The following is a 16,989-nucleotide window of genomic DNA, read 5'->3' on the forward strand; positions in this document are numbered from 1 at the left end:
CTCAGAAGGTGACGGAGCCTGACCCAAAGCTTAAGCTCAACAGAAAGGCTCCAGTTACCAGCCACAGGGGCCTCTGAGGGATAAAACAAACGCTCGCCCTGTATTTACATACCAGGTACCACCAGCACGGCTGCCAATCTGTAAACCTGAATATAAAGTAACCCCGGTGTTTTGTTCTAATTTTGTTTGAAAGGCCATTGTCAAATGGTCTCTCTAAACCGTTTTCTTTTGGCTTAAGTCAGAGCTTTTTTCTGTGCTAATTTTATCTTTGCATAATTGTGTGCTTTAATACTTATTTGATTATCTGCCCAAATTAATGCCAGAGCAGCAGCTTTCCAAACAGCTGTATTAAAGATTCACATCCAAATGGGATTTTTCAGCCCTTTGTTTTACAGTGATCTCCTGGAGAATAAAATGTGAACTCTCAAAAGGTTTTAGTTACTCAGTAAGCACTGTGTCATGATGGTTTAAGTCTAACTAACAGGCTTTGGAAGATCAATACAATTTGAAAAAGTCCGTGAGCTGCTTGAAATCTTCTGTTTGGTTTGAAGCTGTCTCCTCCACTTTTTCTTTCCTTTTTTTGGGGGTAAGTGTTTGACTAGCCAACAACAGTAATTGTAAAAAGCATCTTCCAAAAATGCAAGTGGAGATTGCTTGGGTTGTCTTTTATATTCTCCCCCTTCAACAACTTTTTCAGCAGCATTTGTAGGGCAGTTTTACTCCCAACCTTCACAGAGAATGGACTAATGCATTAGGGAAGCTTTTTCTGCTGTTTGGCTCTCCAGGGATTTTTCAATGCTACAAGCCCCATACCGGTCACGGTAAAAGGAAACCCAGCTGAGACCCTTGCTAGGGCTGAATAAGCCTGTGAGTTGGCATTAGTTGGCGATAAAATATAGGAAACACACAGACAGCCTTCCTCCCTGTAGCACTGGTCAGGCTGATAAACAGGAGGCACTTTATCCAGCGCGGGCACTAATGACATTACTTACATGGCCAGCTCTGAAAGTCAGGATGCTGAGAGGAGCAGTGGGTAGCAGCACTTGTTTGTCGGTGCCTTAGGACAACACTGCCAAAGGACCTGCCCCATTAAAAGCAAGAATTAGCCTCTGCCCCTTGGAAAGGAAACCTCAGCTCAGCTGTGGGCTCCTGGCTTGTGCTGCAGCTTGGTGCTCGCTCGCTTGTCCTGCATCGCTGCTGCAGTCACTGGTACTGGGGGCTGCGTGGGACAAGCAGGATGCAAGCTTTTGTTCTATAACAAAAACCAAAGCAGTCATGTAAATAAACCCAAAGGTGCTTTACAAAGAGTAAACATTTTTTTCCTATATGAAATAGAGTTTGTGACCTTTTCTGTTCTTGTTTTACCTCCACAATGCGATAATCTGAATCCCAAATTAGGAAGGAGATGGATTGTTTAGGAAAAAGAAATCAATTACAATACTGGCAAATACGCCATTTTTAGAAGTATTTATCTAGTAGGTATTTACCATTTGTATCAGGGGCTGAATCTCTCAGGATAGCTGGCCTTAGACCCCTTCTTTCAGCATTCAGTATTTATCTTCAGCTAAGTCTATACTAGTTGCAGTTTCTCAGTTTGAGGCAAACCGAGCACAAGTCCCAGCAGTGTGCAGTGCTCCGGCACCTCGCCAGCTGCACCTTGCTCCTTCCCCACATTTCAGATCTCTGCACTCTCGTTTCTGCAACCTATGGAACAAGATCTGCTGCCTCCGAGTGTCCCAGCTGCAAAATGGTCTGGACCGATTCATGAATGTCTGGAAAGCGCTTTGAGGTCCTGAATTGCAAAATCACTAGTGCCAATTTCTCTGTTCGGACGGCAGCAGCTATCAGGTGAATTTTCCCAGAATAATTGTTCCATGCTGGAGTAAAACTGTCCAGACCCTAGCAGAGCTTCATTCACACTGCCCAAACGCCAGCAGAGCATCAATCACGAATACTTTGCTATCCCCACCACCTGCTGCATATCTCCTTCTCCATGAAACACCTCCTGCCAAGGCTGTCCCCTGCCAGAGACCTCACCCTTCTGGCCAGAGGGTGCCAGAAGAGACAGGGAGACCTCAAGAACGTGGGAAGAAAGCCCTGTGACCGGCTCTGTGGGAAATTCGACGACAGAAAACGGCTTAAGCTCTTGGAAAGTTTGGGAAAGCAGGATGAGGGAAAGGCAGGAAGCTCCCGCGGGAGGGCTGGCCAGCACCCTGTCCCCAGCTCACACCATTGTGCTTTGTTCGGCCGCCACAATTGTGTGAGCAGAGCGGGGCGCATCAGCCTTCACTTCAAATTTCCTGCTTTTTGTCGGTTCGCGTCCCAGGGCCTGCTGTTGAAAGCACAGCTCTCATTGCGGAGCTCCTTCTGAATGCCCTGCCCCGCCGGCATGTGCCCAGGCCGCTCAGCAGGTTCCCAGCGCCAAGGCTCCCACTTTCAGGGGACAGGGGGCTATTGAGATGCAAAGAGCCATGCCGAATCCTGCCTTGGCCCCGGGGGGGGCTGGTTAGGCACGACTATTGCAGGCAGGGAGCTGCTGTCAGGGGAGCTGCACCATAATCTCCTCTGCCTGTGGCAGGCCAAGGGCCGGCATGTAACGTGTTCAGCTGGGCTGACTTCTGGTCAGAGCTTGTCCTGACCATGGCACGGTGTCTCCTACCCAGACCCACAGAGGCTTTGGCTCTGTAGGACGGAGCCCCAGTTCCCCAGGCTCCTTCCTCCACCTCCTGCTCTCTCATTAAGCAAATCCAGGACAGTGTCCGAGTCCTCTTTGGCTCCAGCACCCGACTGCGTGCCCAGGCCGAGGCTCACACTGCTCTGTGCAGGCCCTGGGCTGCAGGACAGCCCCAGGGGGAGGGCTGGAAATCAGAGCAAGATGAGGTGATTTTGTCTGTCCCTACCACTTCTGGACATGCACAACACTGTCACAAACGCTAACTCCTGCGCTCAGTGACCAAGTGGGCCTCACACACCGATGGTGAGCCTCCCTCCTCCCTTTCCCTGGCACTCCACGCAGCAGTGAGGCAGCACCCACGTGTTTCTCCTTCCCTGGGAAGTCGTGGCTTGCCTGAGCTCTTGGCCACCTTCAGGGAGCTCCTTGGAGCTGGAGGGAGGCAGCAGGAAGCTGCCAGGTGTATGGAACAAAAGCCAACCTGGAGCACACGTCTGCCTCGTCGATCCCCATCATGGGATCCAGCACACCCAGGGCTGTCTCCCCACTCCATAGTGCTGCAAGTCCCATGTCATCCCAGAAAAGTGAAACTGTCTGTGAGATCATCTATAAAATATTTATTGCCCTTGCATGAAAGAAAAAAAAGAAGAAAAAAGCCTGCATAATATCAATGGAATCCCCAATAGCCAAACATTGAATTATTCACAAGTGCAAGTGATGCTTGTGAGAACACTCAGGCTGCAAGATGCAATTAATACATATCACAAATTTGGGGACTTTTTCAGACTTTGTTTTGATATATTGGTGATTCCTACAAAACAGGTGGGATTACTTTGAGGAAGAGGAGTTTGACTACCCACAGACTTTCTCAGAGCACTGCTGTGAAATAGAAAAGGGCTCTTAAACCATCATGGGCTCAACTAGCTGCCAGAAGATACATTTATAGAGCCATTTCGGATGCCCAAGTGAATCTTACCTGGCTGTGAGCTGTTGCTTCAGAAAGGCATGGACCTCTCTGGTGCAGCTGAAAGTCCCGGGCAAATGCCTTGGGATGCCCTGAGGCACCTCAAATGGCATTAAACAAACACAGACATAGAACGGAGCCTGTGTGACTGCTGGCCCCAGCACACCTCCTATCCCTGCTCAGGGAGCTACATCCCAGCACTGCAACACTCCCCGTGTTCATCTCCTTTTTTCTGCAGCGTTGGATGTGTAGATGTGCTGCAGCACTTCGCACATGCGCTGAAGGTCTGCCTTTCTGCCCAACCTACAGTAGACTCTCCATTCAACCCCAGCTAAAAGAACTTGGGTTTGCAGACAAGATCTCTTCTGTCCGATCCCAGGCACACCGGTTGATGTGACAGTTGTCACAGGGGCTTGGGGAGTCCTACAATGCCAAACTTCTTTCTATCCCTCTTTCAGCACCATGAGTAAATACGTTTCTGAACTCTGGTAGCCAGCGTAGCCCACAGGCTGTGCCTTTTTAAAAATATATTTATATTTTTATTTATATAATATAGTCTATATTCTGCTCATATAGCTCTAGGGCATTTGGCTTGTTCCCAAGCACTTCAGCAGCAGAAGTCTGAGCCAATATTTCAGTGCTGTCTTCTCCATGCCTAACAATGCCGTCTGCTCATTTCCTCTCGAGACTAGACACATAATGTATATCTAAAACCCTCAGCCTAGCCCAATTTACAAATTCTAGTACAGCTGTAGGTTTAAAGAGCCAGACAAAATTAATTATGACAGATTAAGGAACAGAGCAACATACTGCAATGGCCTCTTGTTAGCTGAACCATCTGATCCAAACCCAGCAAGCTCAGCCTCCCAGTAAGCTCTTGCTGCTCTCTTCTTCCCCGTCTCTGCTGTTCTCCTGCACAGCACCATTATCGGACCACGGTTTGTTCGGATGTACCCAGGCTGTCATTCAGCAGCTTTGCCTTGTCTGAGACAGCCAAGAGAGGTCTGTGATGGCTAAGAGAAGTTCATTGTTAGCTGACCACCTATAGTCCTGTAGGCTTTTTATTTTTTATGACATTGGGTCATTTGAACCATCAGACCTTCACAAAATGGCCCCCCAACATACCCTTACAGGATCCTTCTCCCGACTGTCTCTGATCCCAGCAAAGTCCCTTTCCAGTGGACGTGCCATGCAAAAAATAAACTACCCACTAGCACAGTGGGTGCCTTCTGCGGTGGGAGTGCCATCAGCCAGGGTCTTGCAACCCAGGTCCCCGGTGCGGCACACAGAGGAACAGTACTCTTGGTTTGGTAACAGCCCTGAATACAAAAGGGTGAGTTAGATGGCAAAAGGCTTTGCATCCCTTCCCTGTCATGCGCACCCTAGACTCATTAGAGATGCAGTCCCTGCTGGAAAACACTCCTTGCTCTAACAGTTTAATTAACATAAAAAAAACGAAGCATGCTCTCCCCCTTTTATCATTATGCATATTTAGTTGTTAATCTGTTCCTTTCCCCTCCTCCCCACGTTATTCTGCAGTAGCTGTTAGTTGCTAAAGAAGCTGAAGAAACAATTAAGATGCTTTCAGAAAAAGCAGATAATTTCTTGCATGCAGTGCTGAGTACCCAGCAGATGTGACTCAAGATGCACACATGCTGTTTTCAGGCAAGCATTCCCAAGGGTTTTGATAAAAATAATAAGGATGAGGGGTTTCAGCAGAAATCGGGTTATTTTTAAGTGGAAGTGCTCTGGGGGGTATTAGCAGAGCTCCCTGAAAATGCCATCATCTTCTTGTGTGTGGGATCCCATAGCATTACTTGTTTGTAATTAAAAAAAAAAAAAAGGCCTGTAGTCAGACTAGACAGGGATTCAGGCAGGAATGCAACGATGGGCTTACAGCAAATTGTTTTGGTTTTAAGCATCAGACACCGTGTGAAGGCGGAACAAATGAGAGAGATGCCTACAGGGAGCTCTTCACCCCCCAAAGATAATGGCAAGTCTCAAGAGCCAGGATTTGACCCGGAAGGTTTCAGCCACCACAATTCAGCCAATGAGGAAACTACAGTGGGAGAAACACTGCGATGGTCTGAAGCCAGATCCTAGTTGACACAGGGTGTTGCAACTTTACCAGGAAAAACATTTCCTTCCAATATCCCCCTCGCTAATCCATCCCCAGCATCTGTCATCACAGAGAATAGGGCAGAGGCAGGTGAGCCAGCACGATGCTAAGCAGCTTGCTGAGATGGCTGCAGACGTTTGCTGTATTTTGGCCGTGATGAAGACTGGACAAATGAGGAAAATGTTTTCATTAGCTGCACTCACCTGAAGTGTAATCAGCAGCCAACTCCCACTTTACAAGGTGACCTGGCAAAGAGGCAAAAAACGAAATCCAGCAGCAAACAGATTGCAAAGACAAACACACACAATTAAGTTTGTGATGATCCACCATCTCGTATGGCTCCTCAGTATCCAGTTCTATGACTTTCTGTGCTCAGACACTCAACTCTCAAGTATTTATGCTCTGCCAATATTTTAAGTCATGCCCATAAAGCATATTTGAATACGATTCAAGCTGATGAAAAGCAAGTCGTTACTTTCAAAGGAGGTTGGTGACCCCGTGAATGGAACTGATGGCTTCAGTCCAGCGGATGACAATCCATTAAATTAAAGAAAAAATTGCCATTACAATTCTTGGTGCCAGTAAAGGTGTGAAAAAAGATGTGTTCCCTCCAGGATGTGCACAATCATATTTCTGGCAGCTTGAATTGCTGCAGATTTTTCTTTTTTTTTTTGCCTTGCCTCTTCACAAAGCATAAAGATATTTAGTCTCTGCTGTTTTCAGTGAAAGGTTTTAGATATACGAAGCTTATGAAGAGACACATCCCACTTGAGCCATATTAAAAACACCTCTTCCTTTCAAGTCATCAACTCTCAAGGAAGGGGAGAAGAAATGAAGAAACATTGAGCCAAAGCCCATAAACAGATTTTTTTTTTTTGTCTCTGCGCGAGATGAGCCTGGGAAAAGCAAAACAATCCATCTACCCAAGAGTGGCTTTGCAGGGAAAGGTTAAGGAATATTAACGAGGGATTTAGATCGCACCACTTTACACACATTTATGAGGGAGAAATTCAACACCCAGAAAACAAATTCAGTTCAATTTTTGCTTCTCCCCCAAAGATGACATACCCTTCCATTTGTAAATTACTTTAATTTAAATACTTCCAGGTTAACAAAACATCTTAACTTTGACATGCCCCAAGTTACAAAACAGAAACAAAACCTCTTGACAAAGGGTAAGAAAAAAAAATATCCAAGCCCAAACCTCCTTTCCTAAGCTGGAGTTTATGGTCTGTGAGCTGGCTGCCCTCCAGAGTCTGACACAATGTCTGGAGCACCCAGAGCAGCTGGAATTCATTTTCTTCCTTCAAATCTATGCACTTTCATATGAAGTCGTGTTCTGGCACTGCCGCATAGGAGAGAGTTCAGTGCAAAAAATCTAACCCCAGCCATGTTTCTTTGCAACCCAATGCTTGCTGAGCAAACAACGAAAAAGGAGAAGAGGACACGGAAAAAAAAAAAAAAAAAAAAAAAAGAAAAGCCCTTTCCCTTCCCCCACACATACACTCACGACTGTACCAAACAGGGGGCTATTCATGGCTGTTCATAAGCGGGTCACAAGGAGAAATGTTTGCAGATAAAACCAACACTTTTTTTTTCTTTTTTTTTTTTTTTCTTTTTTAAACAAACACCATGGAGGTCTCTGGAAGGAGCTGGGGATGTTCGAGCGTCGAGGTCCTGCCGCTCCCTTCCGCCTCCTGTTAGCGCGGCTCCCGCGGCGCCCCAGGCGCAGCCCCCTCCGGCCGATCACCCCGGGGTCCGGACCCCTCGAGCCGCCTCCTCCGAGCCAGAGCTGCCGCTGGGAGCCCAGCAGGGCCTCGCGCTGCGCCTCGCCATGGGTCGGGGGGAGGAGGGAGACGTCCAAGGCGCTCCCGGGCGCTCCCGTCACAAAATGGCACACTGGAGTTTGTGGGAGCCTGTGGCTCGGTCCCCTCGCCACTTGGTCTTTTTCTTCTTCTTCTGACTTTTCTCCGGGATTTGTTGCCTGTTTTGGGAGGGAGGGAGGAAAGAAAATAAGATGAGGCACAAGCAGCCACCAGGCTGGCTCAGGTGTTGGCATCCAGAACCCTGGGCAGCCAGCAGAAAGGCACCTTAGGGTGCATATATACATAGCTGTGGTTCTTCACTGGGAGGGTTGTTGCGCACTGGGAGAGGCTCCTCAGGGACGTAGTCACAGCCCCAAGCCTGTCGGAGTTCAATAAGTGCTTGGACTGTGCACTTAGTCAATATAGTCTGAATTTTTGAGTAGACCCGTATGGAGTCAGGAGTTGGACTCGATGATCCTTATGGGTCCCTTCCAACTCAGGACATTCTATTATTTTATATATTGGCATATATACATCTCCATACACCCTTCCACCCCCACCTGGTTTCTCGTACCACACAGTTAGCAGCAACCACCTCCCTTTGTGAGGAAAGAAGCCATAAGCAAACATCAAGGCTAACGGCAGGGACTATGAGTCCAGCTGTCCTGGGAGAACTGCTGCTTCTCCTCCCCTGCCAGAGAGCTGCTCAGCTCACCTGGGAGGTAGGGATGCTCCAAGGGATCAACAGGGATGCTCACCTGGGAAACAGATCATCCACCACACTGCTGCTAGTGCTCATTACGGTAAGGCGGCAAAGTTGATACAGGGTGTACAAAGAAACAGACCTTCCTGGAAAGATTTACTTTCACGTGGCATTGCCCCCAGCCAACTGCACTGATGAAGACTTGGTAATGTGTTTTTTTTTTCCTCTCCAAAAAACAGTAATAAAAAACAGTGTTTGCTGCCAAAAAGGTTTTGGCCTTCTCCCGGAAGTTGTGATGAGCACCAGTGCACCGGGAGCAGGATGCAAGCCCTAAGCCTTTGTCTGGGGCTGGCCCCAGGAAGATGCTCCTGGCTGCCTGAAGTCAGCTATCAGAAACGCTCAGCTGCCAGCCCTCCTGCACTGCGCTGCAGCAGCCCCTATCAGTCAGGTGGGTTGTGAGCAACCTCTAAAATACTATTTCCATCTCATCTGATGTTCTGCTGATGGCTTCTCCCTTTTCATTAAGATGAGATATTGCTCAGTCATATTGTTTAAAAGAGGCCTAATGGTTAAATGATGAGTCAGATCCTCACCTGGTGCTATACAGACACTTCTGCACCATCAGCTATACCCAGTCTTGTCACGCTGCAATAGTGACAAAAAGTCCACTGGCTTGAGGGGAGCTGTTCCTCTTCGCACCAGCCACTCAAGTCAGTCCAGCATTGCAAATTCAACAGAAAAAGGCTTTGTAGTTCAAACACCTGACAGGCAGTCTGTAGACTTAGATTTCATAGCAAGATAAACCATATGAACATAGGCAGCTTCCACAGACTGAGTCTAAATAACAAACCTAAGAGCACGAATAGCTCAACACCAGCCTCTTTTGCTGTGTAATATGTCAGGCACTAAGCTGAGTGTTTAGACCACATTATCTGGAGCAGAATGAGACAAAGTTTGGAGACAAATCATTGTTGCTTTATTTGATGTTTTTCTTACAGCCTCAACTCTCAAATGTTTGCAACAATCTGAAAAAAATCAACTCAACTTTGACTAGCAAGACTTGTTTTCAGCAAGCATGAAGGCTGCTGGCACGAAAAACATGAAACTTAAAAGCTCAGAGTAAGAAAGCAGAAATTAAAAAATACTTTAATTTGAATAAACACTGAGCAGCCACAAGCATTCTTGAATGGTTTTAGAGATCCAGAAAACCACGTCCTGCACCCATTCAAGATTTCTGCTGTGATGGTGCTTGCATATACTCTACTGCAGCACAAGAGGTGTATCAGGAATTTTTAAAGATCTGTTGGGCAAGCTCTGTCACCAAGTCCTTTCTGGATTACTTTCAGACAACAGCTTGTTTAAAAAAAAACAACACACAAAACTACATAAAGTGGGCATCAGCGAAGTGCAAGGAGCACAAAGTGTACCAACCCTGAATGAGTCCTCACCCTGCAAACTAACATGGGCTCTCAGGAGCTGTGAAATAGTAAAGCACTCCAGGAATAGCATATTTATTAGGGAGTTGTAAATTTACATTTTATTTGGTAAAGCTCACTTAGGAAAAGAAAAGCCGTGCTTGGTGGGCGATACCATCCATCCTATGGCTGCAGACAGTTTGCAATGTCCAAAGACCAGGCAAAGTTGCATTGTGGCAAATAACCAGATCACGCGATGTCTCTCTGCTCTCCAACTTAGAACCATAGAATCAAGGAATATCTTGAGCTGGAAGGGACCCACAAGGATCATTGAGACCAACTCCTGGCTCCACACAGCACCACCCAAAAATCAAACCATGTGTCTGAAAGTGTTGTCCAAACACTTCTGGAACTCTGTCAGGGTCGGTGCCTTGAACGCAGCCCTGTGGGGTCTGTCCCAGTGCCCGACCACCTCTGGGTGCAGAACCTTTTCCTAACACCCAGCCTGACCCTCCCCTGTCCCAGCCCCATGCCGTGCCCTCGGGTCCTGTCGCTGTCCCCAGAGAGCAGAGCTCAGCGCCTGCCCCTCCGCTCCCCTCGTGAGGGAGCTGCAGGCCGCCATGAGGCCTCCCCTCGGCCTGCTCTGCTCTGGGCTGAACAGACCAAGGGACCTCAACTGCTCCTTATAAGTCTCAACCACAGTTCAAGCTCTTGTGAACATCTATGTTCAGAAGGGGCCTCATGTGGCTGGAAACAGCTCTTTGTAACTACTCGGGAACTGAGGAATAGTTCTGAGGAACATCACCTATTTGTGATGTTATGGAGTGCATTTTCAGGGCAAAAATTAGTGCTGGATCATTAAAATGCTCCATCCAGCCTGTGCCTGTCTGAAGCCACATTATATAGAGAAAGCAAACAGCCTTACCATCTTATTTTTGCTGTGTTTCTTTTTCCTTTTCTTTTTTTTTTTTTTTTTTTTTCCAGAATAGAATAGATTGTGGTAAGAGCTCACTGTAACAAAAAGGAGTATCTGGCCAACTAATGCTGAGTTCCAGAACAGTTGGGAAACAACTTGGGACATTTCCAACTCAGCTCCGCAGCTCTCCAAAGATTTTCTGCCCCCTGCTTTTCAGATATGTGGGAAGAGTGGGCAGTACCATCTGCTTTTGATGGAGGCTGACTCGAGGCTGTGCTAAGATATTCACAAGTACAGATACGTTGTGAATAAATGCCTCATGGTTTAATTGCCGAGCAAGGCACTTTGACTGCATGGCAGGGAGGAGCATTATCTCAGCTCAGCACCCTCCCAAAACATGAGAAACGAAGGCCCCAAAAAATCTGGCAGACAACCCATGTCAGAAAAAACAAATCTTCTCAGAGATGTGAGGTTATCAGCTGAGATGCTGAGATGTGCGTGCAGCTCTTTTCCTGCGGGGCAGCCAGGATTTTGGACGGCAGCACCTTGCCGACAGCGGCGGGAGCCGGGTTCGCCCGGAGAGCAGGCATTTGCCAAAGCGAACAAAGGCAGCTCATGCCAGAACTGGGAACAAACCTCTGCTGTCTGAGGAGGAAACCTGTGGCTTAGCCATTAGGTCATGCTGTTTCTCATATAAAATGGCTTAATTTTTTCCATTTAATGAGCAAAAGTTACCTACAAAATTAGAGCCAGTCCTTTTAACTTAGAGCAACACGAGACCCTGAGATGACAATGCTACAAAAACCCACATTACTAGCCCAAAGCTTTTAATGCTGGCCTTTTAAAGCTGATTATTACAGCAAGTTTTGCATTGCTGAGTGACTAACATATTTTTGTCATGGCCACAACTAGTTGTCAAACTGCCTAATAATGATATTTTGCAAAGGCAAACTTCTGGTTAGTAACATCTATATGCACATACAGAACAAGGAAGCTTAATAAAACCCAGAAATCCCCCACCCCCAACCAAACCACTACACTCCTGCCCCCAAAAGTCATCTGGCTCCCAAGACCAGGACTCCTGCATGTCCCATCTACAGGCACTAATTGAGCCAAGTGTTCGCAGCTTACCTTATTACCCTAACGAGATCGTGGAAGGCCTTGTCAACATTTAGAGGTGGGTCCTTGGCACTAGTTTCTATATACGGAATCTGAAGGAGACAAATACATGACAAAAGAGATTTGTAACAGCTAATGTGTTGGGAGCAAACTAGTTTCAAAATGAAAAACCCTCCAGGCTGGAGAAATTGGGTGCCTAAGAGACTGGAGAAATACCAATAAACGAAGTGCTGTCATGACACTGCTATCAACACAATCACGCTCACAGAAAGCTCAGATTTGGGGAAGAGTAATCATAGACTTTGTGTAGTCAGATGTTCTCTCCCCCTAAGTTGTGCTTGCAGACCTGAAAATAGACAAGGGTTGTTGAAAGATGAGCACTTGCCAAGAAGTCTTGGTTGCCATGTTTTATTAGGACTAGTGCATGAATATTTCATGACTACAGTTCCCCTTCAGTTTAAAATGATCTCCTTCAAAGTCTGACAGACAGATGGAGCCTCCTAGAGTGCTTGTCCAGCACTCTGGCAGATTTATAAAATTGCCTTCTGATAAAATATTTGCAAAAAACATCCTTTTCCAAAGCGCGTACCTACAGATGAGTACAACGTGTTGTGCTGTAGCCTAGGTGTACTTGTTCTTATAGAAGTGAGCTTCCCTGGGGAGGGGGCATGGGATGGACCTGCCCTGACAAACTCCCATTGTGCCTTGTTTAGAAACACAGCACAGTTTGCCATCTAGGCACAGCAAGCTGCCAAAAGGTCTCAGGCTTGTTTGCCTCTGCCTTTCCATTAAGTTCCTCCTATGGGAGTTGCTGCTTCCCCCTGGGTATGCTCTGGCATTTAGAGGTGATTAGTGGAGTACCATGTGATCTACACCAATCCAAGACCAATTTCTCAGGCTAAACTACAGTATGAATAATGCAAATTTAAGATGGTAGGCCAGATTTATATAGGCTTTACAGCCCTGTAACTTCATTATCTTTAACAAGCCTACTTCATATGGACACCTGGGTATAATTCCTAATTCCTGACTGCTTTTTCACCCCAAGAGGGTGTGCTTTCTTCCTTCATTTTGAACATTCACGTTTCTCATCACTTGCAGACAGCTTGTGCACATGGTTTCATGATGGCCACAGATCAGCTATAGCCTGGTGTGCAGCAGAGCTTCTAGTTTCAATGATGAACTGACTCTACCCAAAGGGAACTCTATAGCTACTGCTTTGTGGTAGTCGAAAGTGCAATTGTAAATGTTCGATTGTAAGAAAAATACTTTAATTCAGCTCCAAATGAGCAGAGAATTCCATTTGCCTGTAATGGGACTTACAATGAGCAATTAAACAATCCTGCAAACTTACATTATGTTTTGTTGCCATTTCTCTTCCCTGTTCTCTTGTAATTTTCCGTAAATGCATTAGATCAACTTTGTTCGCCACCAAGATCATTGGAAAGGACTCTCTGGGGAAAAACAAACAAACAACAAAAACAATAGCAGACTACAATACAAAATGCTGAATATAAGTTTCACTTTGTAATGCTGATATCATCGATCATTTTTGGCTACAGACATACCATATAACATAAAGAAAGATCAACAGGCATCAGCCACCAGACTGAGCTACGCATACGATGCATGTTCATACCATAAAAATTTACCATGACATCTTGCACACATCCACCCTTATTGCAGGCACTTCAGGGACTTAAGTGCCATTATTTCTGCAATACTTGATAATAGACTGAAGATCCAACTAGCTGAAGAACTACAGAATTAGTCTGCTGCTATAAAAGGAAATTAACTAAGGCATGGAAGCAGATCGTGAACAGGAAAATGGGGCTCTTTTATAACAGTTAAGGCATCTCATAACTGCATATCTTAACAGCTTCTAGTCGCTGCAAGGTAAAGAGATTGGAGGAACTAGTTCATGTCCTGGTGGTGGACAGAACAATGCTCATTCACTGAAAGCATCTATGGGGAAGAAAAGACAGACTTGTGGAGGTGGCACTAGGGGAGACATATTGGGAAGAAAATGACTGAGGCCAAATGACTCCTGTTACCCCAACACCAACTGAAAGACTGGCAAGGGTAGTTGGGAGGAGGCTGGAGTGAAACAAAGCCTTTTGCTGTGTTTCCAGATGCTGTTACTTACCATCTCCTGCTCCTAATCCCAGAACAAAAGCCTGGTGAACAACTGTCCTTTTGTACCAAGAACATCTCACTCTGTAATACTGCTTGTTATTTCTTGAACTTTGCCAGGCATCTAAGTGACTGTCTTCAGACACCACAAGTGAAGAGACCCGTTCATCCGCAGCATGCCCCATGTGAGGGTTTCCTGATGAGGTGTGTGGCTCATCCTCTGCCCCGGCAGAGTCCTCGTAGCTCTGGTGATTGAACTGAGCCAGTTCATGCTTTGGGAGGTGCTGGCAGTGCAGTTCCATCCCACTCCACCTTCCACACAAGAGCCTCTCCCCCAGCTGCATTACACAGAGCAAAGCTGTGCTGTGTGGCTTTTACCCACAGCTAGGAGGGAGGAGGTAACTTCTGATCACTGATGTTTATTGCAGCATTATTTTCTTGTATTTAGCTTTAAACCCTCTTAAAATGATTCCAATGTTCTCTGCTGTAACAGAGCTGATTTTACTGGGGTAAGGAGCAGCTGGCCGCACTCACTGCTGCATAAAAGACTTTCCTGGATTTTCAAACAGAGTTTGTGTCATTTTTCATCGAGACGATAAGGGCTCCATCTTCTCCCTGGCACGTTGCCCCGTTGCTCTGGCTAGAAATACACTGTACTGCACTCTGCATTTTAAATGGTTCTTACAGTTACTCATTCTGATAATGTGGATTTGATTTAACGTTAATACCTGAGCACTGATACATCTTCACTCTGATTATTCTGGAGCAAAACGCTTGCTTGTCTGAATTATTTGATTCCTTTTAGCTTGTGGCACATTGATAAGAAAGGGATTACGTTTGGACAGCTACTCATTTGCCTTGTTTACATCAGGCATAAAACTCTGTGGGGACTTTGTTCCCTGTTGTGAGCTGTACAATTGCTAGTTGGACAAAGCTACTGTAGTTGGAAGTTTTACTGCAATTAAGGTTATGGAAAGAAAGGGGACAGAGGCTTTGAGCAGCTCTACTAAAGCAGCAGCCTGCAATTCCTTTGGATTTTAAACCCTCAAAACTGGCTGCTAGTTTGAAAATTGGGCGATGTCCTGCTCCTAGCTGAGCACAGGCCTGGCAGGACGGTTTCTTTTTTTTTGTGCTGTTTAGAAAATTACAGCAGTATGAACAATCTCAGGCTCTGGATGAAGTGTTACTCCTGGTGTTATGCACTCCAGCGCGGGGAAACAAAAGCAGTTTCACTTCCTGGTTCTCACACGCCGCCGTTGTGTTCGTACGGCACAAGGAGGGGTAGAAGTTTCAGTCCAGAGCAAAACAATGAGCGCCACATCTTATTTTCGTGAAGCTAAATTAAATAAAACCAACGTCTGTTTGTAGCAGGTTAGAGGAAACACTGTCCTCTCTTCCTCAGCTCTCTGAAACAGGCTGAATTTGCCCTAAGCTAAGTTGGCAGGGAAGGAAACGCCGTTGTTATCCGGGAGGCAGGCTGAGTGACTGACATTTTTGTTCATTTAGATGAAATCAAAGGGCGGATTTTCCTTTACTTTCCACTCTCATGGGCTCTGCTTTGGATGCTTTACTGGAAGAGCTGTCAGCTGTGAACCTCACATGATACGCGTCCACCCTTCCTGTGGGGAAGTTATTCAGAACTGCAAAAGGAAGCCAGCAACGAGGCCTGAACCCTCTGGTGGCTTTTCTTGATGACTTCCATAATTAAAAGCCATTATGAATGGAAAAAACTAAGTGTTTCAAAGCTGCAGACATATAAGAGCTTAATTCACACCCCACCCAGTGCGAAAGGACTCATCATCTCTCGAAGCGGGATGGGAAGAGGGAGTTATCTGCAAGATAAAGCCCTGGCAGCTTCCTTTAAGTCTGCCAGGACGCAATCGCTCACCACGATTAAGCCCTCAGCGCTACCTTCTCCCACGCGCGCATAAGGAGAGGAGCAGGCAACCTGTCTTGCTTTTACCCACTCACACAGAGATGTTTTATTCATTGCTGCATAGTATTATGAGTTAACTGCATTACAGCCTTTTTAAGGAATAGAGTTCCTCCCGACCTGAGGTGTTTTCCCCTTCAAGACACTTGCTCCCAGGCCCTTATCGTGTAGGACCTTTTAGGGTTTGTTAGCTCCATTCTGGCTGGAGCTTCTCCCTTCCAAAACCATTTTCACTTCATCATAGGACTCACTGAGCTTTTCCACATCAAAAACACTAACTGCGTGCTTATCAGAACAGGTAAATTATTTCTCATTCCCCACATGCATATCTACAAACCTACACAGAGCACACAAGGAATCGCTCTGGGACATACAAGAGGTCACAGGCGGGGGGGACACGCAACCACCCCTGGCACAGCCTGCAGTGGGGTCGGGGAGCACCAGCACCCACCTGTCTTTGACTCTGAGGATCAGCTGGTGGAAGCGGTCCACGTGCTCAAAGCTGGCCTTGTCTGTCACAGAGTAGACTATAAGGAAGCCATCTCCAGTCCTCATGTACTGCTCCCGCATCGCGCTGAACTCCTCTTGGCCTGCAGTATCCAGAACTAGGACAAAAGAGATGAAGGTTTTTAGTTACTGTGTGAAACTGCAGCTACTACCACTGCTGTGTGTCCAGCACAGCCCTTCCACCTCTGCTGGGCTTGGTCCTCTCAAAGGCTGCAAGATTTCATGAAAGCAAGTTGGAGGGACAAGGGGATGCAGAAGACTATAGGGATTTTACTTTCCTTCAGAATATCAAATACCGTTGAACCTAGGGAGATTGTCCTCTGCCAAGATACGGCTCAACATATTTTGAAGCCCTCCATCTCCTCCTCCTCTTCCAGATCTCTCAGCTCCCTGCATGGAAAAACCCAAGACTGGAAGAGCAAGTAAATGGCAATTTAAATGTCAGGGACAATCTGCAGACTGTGGTGCAGCAGAGCTGGGAGATAACCCAGAGCGATAGCTGTAAGTATCTTCCCTCTCTCAGTGCCTGGATATTATTTGTACAAAATTATGCGCTTTCAGAGCAAGATGGTACAGCCTTCAAGAACTCCCCTACAGACGTCGTCGCAAGTTATGTTTTGATATTCAGAAGAGACTTAAAACAGGCAGAAAAGCTTTAAGTGACTTGTACATCATATACAGCAGTCATCTTTCTGTGTGTGGGC

At 46.4% G+C, this 16,989-nt stretch overlaps 1 protein-coding gene across 5 annotated transcripts in view; it reads right to left on the minus strand.

Annotated features, from left to right (window-relative positions):
• Nucleotides 1-6,824: 6,824 nt before the first annotated feature.
• Nucleotides 6,825-16,989, minus strand: part of MRAS (muscle RAS oncogene homolog) — a 41,119-nt gene continuing 30,954 nt past the window's right edge. For 4 of the 5 annotated variants that reach the window (XM_066999632.1, XM_066999634.1, XM_066999633.1 and 1 more), the window contains 4 exons: nucleotides 16,230-16,383; nucleotides 13,067-13,166; nucleotides 11,725-11,804; nucleotides 6,825-7,738 (listed from right to left, as the gene is read on the minus strand). In XM_066999632.1, coding sequence (XP_066855733.1) covers nucleotides 7,639-7,738; nucleotides 11,725-11,804; nucleotides 13,067-13,166; nucleotides 16,230-16,383 — 434 coding nt within the window. In that variant the 3' untranslated portion in view covers nucleotides 6,825-7,638. Of the gene's footprint in view, nucleotides 7,739-8,855; nucleotides 9,985-11,724; nucleotides 11,805-13,066; nucleotides 13,167-16,229; nucleotides 16,384-16,989 lie in introns of all 5 variants that reach the window. The other variant, XR_010832427.1, reaches the window with a different exon arrangement.

The sequence above is a fragment of the Anser cygnoides genome, chromosome 6 (assembly GCF_040182565.1).
Source record: "Anser cygnoides isolate HZ-2024a breed goose chromosome 6, Taihu_goose_T2T_genome, whole genome shotgun sequence".
NCBI lineage: Eukaryota > Metazoa > Chordata > Aves > Anseriformes > Anatidae > Anser > Anser cygnoides.